The sequence below is a fragment of the Emys orbicularis genome, chromosome 11, assembly GCF_028017835.1.
Source record: "Emys orbicularis isolate rEmyOrb1 chromosome 11, rEmyOrb1.hap1, whole genome shotgun sequence".
Lineage (NCBI taxonomy): Eukaryota > Metazoa > Chordata > Testudines > Emydidae > Emys > Emys orbicularis.
In genome coordinates this window covers 68,469,974-68,476,722 of record NC_088693.1, presented here as the reverse complement: position 1 = coordinate 68,476,722, position 6,749 = coordinate 68,469,974, and the positions used below count along the sequence as shown (strand labels likewise).

Here is a 6,749-nt window from a genome sequence, read left to right as displayed (position 1 = left end):
TAAGTATCTCTGTTATGTCCCCTCTCACCATCCAGCTAATCTAAGCAACATGAATGTCTTCAATTTCTCCTCATCTGGAAGTACTTCCCTGCCTCTAATTACTTTTGCTGTTTTCTATTTGTGGAGGTGACGAGATCAGAACATAATGCAGTTAGGAAGCAGAGGGTCAACCATCAATTTATATCATTTCAGTTTTTATTTTACATCTTCCAGTTTTATTAAATATTAAAAAAAATAAATATTTTAAAAATATTAAAAACATTAAATATTATAAAAACAGTCCATTTGATAAATATGCACATAAATAAATGATAGATACAATAAATAACTTAAATAAAAATCAGATTTGTTTAAATAAGGATCGCATCAGATGCCTTAACATTATGTCAGCCAGTAAAACAAAAATAGATTCTAGGAATCTTATACAGCAACACCTTCTATGCATGAAAATTATTGCATTTTCCAGCATCTTTCTAAGACACTAATGAAATACTCACTAGTCTGTAAATCAAAGAAACAGGGTGAAAAAACTAGTCCTTTAAATTAAAATAAATAACGGCAACACTTAAAATACTATTGGCAAATATTTCTGTGTAGCAATAAACCAATACAATAAATAATAATATCCTCTAGGGCTAAATTTTAATCCCGCTGAAATCAGTGGCCAATCTCCCATTGATTTCAGGGGGAACAGGCCCTACACTTTAGCTGCAGTTAAGGAATTGGCCTAGAACCAATCAGCTACTGGCAATTGGAGTCGGACAGGTCTGTTCCTGAAGATCAGTTGTATGTGAATCTTTTGTTCAGAGATCATGGGTGATGGGTATCCATGGTAAAATGCCAAGGAGGAAAGAGCATCACGCCTGGTTAAAATACAGTGTCCTGTAGGAAGGATTCAGGGTTCCCATTCACTGGGCTCGCCAGTGTCTGATTAGACGCATGAGGTGAGACAGTGTAAAGATCTGGCGTTTAGGTGCAGGACTCCATGTAGGCTGCGCACTTCAAGTCATTGTTCAGCAGTCGGAAGAGATTGAAGACCACAGATGCTTCCAGGCACCCCGGAGTTTCCTGGGACAGGAGAGAGGGAGTGAACACATTTGTAACAGAGAATGGCTGGCTAGCAATGGGCCAGCTAAAGCTACCGTGGGCCTGATGGAGGCGGGAGGTGCAAATAAATAGGGAGAACAGAGCATGCAGAAAAAGGGTGAACAGAGCAGTGTCTACACAGGGACATCCAGGAAAGATATTCTGAATTAACTGTGTGAATTTGAAGTGGGTTAGTTAAATGGCATTAAATTCCTGTGTAAACATGGAACACTTGCATCTGAAGAAGTGAGGTTCTTACCCACGAAAGCTTATGCTCCCAATACTTCTGTTAGTCTTAAAGGTGCCACAGGACCCTCTGTTGCTGTGTAAACACCCTCATTCAAAATTTAAGTGGTCTTAATTTGGTTACTTTACTTCACTTCCAGAAATCACTTTAACTCTGAATAACAGCATCCATACAGGGATTTAATGCAGTTTAACTAATCCACTTCAAACTCACACCTCTAATTAATTCAGATTCATCTTCCTGGATGTCTCCGTGTAGACAAGACCTTACAAACACTCTAACCTAAGGAAATACTTATGTACACAGTGCTCTAACGTGCTGTAATTCTAAGTATATAATAACGTGTGCATAGAAGGTGTTGCTGTATAAGGTGTTCTGCAGTCCAGGTGTCCTGAGACTGAATTAGTTCAGAAAGCTGGTAAATCTCTCACATCAGGAAGGGTCATTACATCTGCTGCAGACTATAACGGACCAGGCATCCAGAAAACATCCTTTACCTTGTGACCTAGTTTGGGTCCAAATTGCCCCTGGACAATTTTCATGCATAGAAGGTGTTGCTGTATAAGATTCCATAACAATGAACCAGTGAGTTTGAATGAAGCAAAGGGCACAATGATCTGGGGTAATAGTAAATTTGAAGGGTATTATCTTTGGCTATATCTGATTCCTAAGAAGGGCTGGGCATTGGCAGATCTGTATGAATGAATTATCTTGGGGCCTCTTTTCCCATTGCCCAGCCCAGCATCTACACCTCTTCAAAGCAAATGGCAAGTTGGTGTAAAGCTCTGTCAATACTGTGAGGGAGGGGGGATTTCAGATTCAGCAGCATTTTGCACAAATATAAATGACTCCACCAGGTATAAAGTGCAAAGCAATGGAGTATCAGATGCTACGTGAAATTCTGCTATTTGCATCCTATGGAAGGACCCAAACTAGGTCACAAGGTAAAGGCTGTTTTCTGGATGCCTGGTCCGTTATAGTCTGCAGCAGATGTAATGACCCTTCCTGATGTGAGAGATTTACCAGCTTTCTGAACTAATTCAGTCTCAGGACACCTGGACTGCAGAAGACCCTGGACAATATACAGGGCACCATCCTGCACTGGCCCCATGGGAAGGGAATGGAGCTGATGATCCTGTACAGATTTGTTCCCACTAACATGTGATGAAAGTTTGTCTTGTGTGTTTGCCAAATGTACTCACCTTCTTCTTGGCTGAGTGGAATTTTTGGAGCCAGCTAGTCAGCCTCCCGGAGCGTCGATGGGAGTCAGGCTGATGTCTGGTCTGAAAAGAAAATCAATACATGAAGCAGACTGGCACATGAGTAGAGATTTCAGGAACAGTGGCTGAGCCTCCTACCTCTAGGTACAAGCCCAAGGCACAAATTGGTTTGATTGAGTTTATCTCGTTCTTTAGATGTGTGGATTCCATGTTAACCTGCCGGGTTCTATTAATAATACCAAGTATGTGTTTGGTATTGTTCAACTTCAGAAGCGTTTGAAGCGTTAACTAAGGGCTTTCCTGAGCCACGTGGGAATGGCCCTGTGTAGGGGGATGTATGCCTTGTGCTGCCCAGAGGAGCTCTGGGAGGAACTCCACCGAATAGAAACCGAACATGCCCTGGAGCTGAGCAGGAGTGCAGCATACTCCCCCAGTGTATGCAGCCCTCCATGGGTCTGCTTTCTCCCACCGCCTCTGCGATGTTCTGGGGGGCAAATAGAAACAACAGTAGCTGTGCTAGAGAGAGAACAGTGTCTGCAGTGATACCAAACTACAGCCCAGGAGCCGAAGGTGGGGACGTACCCGTTTGCACAGCAGCAGAGCAGCCCGGCATCATCTGTCCCTAACTAGTTAATCAAGTTAATTAGCTAATTAGATTATGTATATGAGCAAGGCATACAGCAGCTAAGTAATCTGGACACTTTCATTGTTATAAAGGGGGGTGCAAAGCAAAGTCCACAATTACTGGCACAAGGATGACTAGATCCCGGATCCACTTAAGAAATTAATGCTGTTGGTAGTTCAATAGACAACTCCCAGTCCCACTGTGGCGAGAGACATTTGCAATCCAATACTCACGCAGCTCTTCAAGTCCTCTCTGATGTGCCTCAGGATTTCTAATGGCCTCGCGAGCGGCTCGGACAGATTGGGATCCCCAAAGTTCTCCAGCACGTCAATAACGAGGTGCAGCTCCTCCTTTACCAGGATCACTCTGTCGTGCACCTAGGGAGAAAATGTGCAGGTAAAACGGTGTGTCCAGGGGAGACGCAGACACGGAGATAAGGAATGTCTGTGTTAGCAGCAGGTAGGCGTGGCCTGCTTAGGGAGACTTTCCAAAGCCATGGCCAATGGGAAGAGACCTAAGACGCAGGGGAGGTGTGAATCCACTCTGTACACAGAGCCTGCTACTCATGAACCTTTGGACTCTGTTACTTCCTTCCTTGGAATCCAACAACATTTTGTGCTTCAGATCAATCTCATACCTTTTTTATGTTACAAAAATCTGAAGACATATTTGAGGAGTGCAAGTTTTTTTTTTTGCTGGTGATTTGGAGAACGGTTTCTGGGGAACGGTTTCTGGATCTTCAAAGTGGCTGTACATAGATGTGGATATGGTTTTAGAGAACTAAAATATTCTCTCATGGGAAACCAAAATACAGAAACTGAGGATTTCCTGCCACATGACCTGGAGCTGCTTTTGTGAGGGTGGTTTGAAAAGTTAACCAAGTTCAATTTTGAAAATAGATGATAAAGACAGGTGTGGATGAGTTGGCGGTGAAAAAGCCTTTGGTTTGTTGAGCACTGAGGATAAGGTTAGTACCATGCCTTGTATTAACAGGGAACAGTGATTTCAATTTCTCAGGGCCAAGCTAGAGATGTTGAGATGTAAATTGTTTCCTGGCTCAATTATTTGATACCATCTGAAGCCAGACAATATATTGTTCTGTCTCCTGCCCCTGTTTTTCAGTGGCTTGCCTTAACATGTGCTAAATATTGTGCTGCAATATTTAAACTGATTCACAGTCTCAACGTTTGTCTGGCTTCCCAGCCCTAAGGATGTACAAACTATAGAAATAGAAAAAGGGCCAGATTCCAACCTCAGCTGACTCCTGTGTCATTTGGGAATAAATTCCCTGTCCACGTTACTCTGAATCTACAAAAGGATCACCTGAAATCAGCATCCAGCTTGGAAAGAGACAGTACTGCAACTTTGGAAAGAAGCAAGTGCTATTTTGTAACTGCGTCTCTCTTGGCAGAGGTCTTGCTTACCGACAGCTCTTTGACTTCCCACTTCCGGTGGAAAATCTTGGTGTTGCATTTTCGGTCTGACAACAGCACGATGTCCTCCTGGAGGCACAAAATGAGAACACGGGGAAATGTGTAAGTGGAGGCAAAGCAGGGGAGAAAGTGCCAAATTCTGCCCTCAGTTACATCATATAACCCCGTTCAGCCATGCGAAGGTGCCAAATCCTGGCAGAATTTGACTCAACACCTTGATCCCCTAACAATGCTGCTGTACTAGAGTCCTGGCTCTTTCCAAGAAGGTGCCAAAGACGGGACAGACGTCAATAACACGCTCTTGTCATATTGCTTTGCTGGTTTCAGGTTGTGAACTGCATTTGTGCAGGAGTTTAACTGAGAACCGGCATCCTTTAACTCTTGACACGGAGGATAACTTGACCACTAATCTGAGTGGTGCACTTCCTCAGCTTCAGCGTTGGTTAACATGGAATGTTTGCACGACTGGATCTCTCTAATGCTGCTTGATGGCATGACATGAATTTGGGGTCCTCAGATTGTCTGTTTAAAGGACTAGACCCAGTTTTCTTTGGAAGGGAAAGACCGCAGATAGTTAAAAACTGGGTCTCATTCTCTAGGTTTGATGATAACTCAGGACAGAGTTTGAACCCCCTTCAGAACTTTTTGAGATTTAAGATTAAGGACGGTTGACTCTGTAAGAAATCCGAGCTGGCCAGGCCCTAACGTCCTTAGACTGACTCAGATTAGGAACACCCACTTAGACAGATTGTCCCTTCTTTCTCTCCTCGCTCTTTTCTAATAGTAAGAATCCCATTCTTTCCCTGCTATTGTCTACTCTGTGATTCTGCCTTACATCAGTTCCCACCTTCCTGCCCTGTCCATGACTCTGCCTCTCTCCACATCTATGTTCCCTATTCCCCATTCCCCAAATATCTGAGCTTTGCCCTTTTTTAACTACGACTGGGTGGGGGATCACCAACAAAGAAGATCCAGACAGAGAGACTTCTCTCTATTGTATCTGCAACTCTACACCCCAACCTCAGGGCTGCCCGGGGGGAACGGGGGGCAAGTGGGGCAATTTGCCCCAGACCCCGGGCCCTGCAGGGGCCCCCACGAGAGTTTTTCGGGGCCCCTGGAGTGGGGTCCTTCACTCGCTCTGGGGGCCCCAGAAAACTCTCGTGGGGCCCGGGCCCCCAGAGCTTCTTCCGCTCCGGGTCTTTGGCGGCAGTTCGGTGACGGGGGATCCTTCCGCCCCGGGACCCTCCGCCGAAGTGCCCTGAAGACCCGCGGCGGGGGGTCCTTCTGCTCCAGGAGCCGCCGATGAAATGCCCTGAAGATCCACGGCGGGGGTCCTTCCGCCCCGGGACCCACTGCCGAAGTGCCCTGAAGACCCGCGGCGGGGGGTCCTTCCGTCCCGGGACCCGCCCCCGGCCGCCGAAGACACCAGGCCCCCTGAATCCTCTGGGCGGCCCTGCCCAACCTTACCTAAGCATATGCCTCCCATCTAATTTCATCTGCCCATAGTAATATGCCGAGAAGGCTGCTGTTGAAACTACAGCCTAGCACTCACATTGCCATTATTGCCCCACTTATGTGTCTTGTTTGCACTTACAAATCTGTCTCTGACATTCTTGAAGCTCTCCAGTTCCCGGGGTGGCAGGGACTTGTATTTTGAGAGGTGGCACTTCTTCATCTGAGCACCTTTGGGAAAGGCCTCTGTAGACACTGTCCATAGGGTCAGGACCAGGAGCAGTTTGCAACCCATCATTTTTCCTATTGAATCAGAAAGGGGAATAACACGCATCACTCCATTTCCAGGTTACAAGGATTATAAACTGTATTTTTGACAGTCTGACAAAGTGGGGAAAGAAGGGGTGCAGGAAGATGAGGGCTACAATCAAATATTTACATTGGTGGGTTGACCCCAAAGATCACAGCTGAGCAAACTCAACTCTTCTATTCACAAATGTTTTCAGATCCGGCCTCTTAATTTATAAAAATGTCTAGCACTAATAATAAAAAATAAACTGGTAAGGTACTTAGAGGAATGGATAGTGTTGGATCCTTACTCTTTAGAGTAGATCACAGCAGATCAGTCTAGTAAGCCCATGTGCTAGACAGAAGCCCCAGACTTAGTGGCACGTACCTTGGAGCAT

The 6,749-nt window shown here is 45.3% G+C and overlaps 1 protein-coding gene across 1 annotated transcript; it reads right to left on the bottom strand.

The window, feature by feature from the left end:
• Positions 1-969: 969 nt before the first annotated feature.
• LOC135885328 (interferon lambda-3-like) lies at positions 970-6,749 on the bottom strand. Its single transcript, XM_065413004.1, has 6 exons — positions 6,740-6,749; positions 6,206-6,366; positions 4,603-4,680; positions 3,412-3,555; positions 2,536-2,616; positions 970-1,068 (listed from the first exon to the last, which is right to left on the bottom strand). The coding sequence occupies exons 1-6, from the start codon at positions 6,747-6,749 to the stop codon at positions 970-972; spliced, it is 573 nt and encodes a 190-aa protein (XP_065269076.1).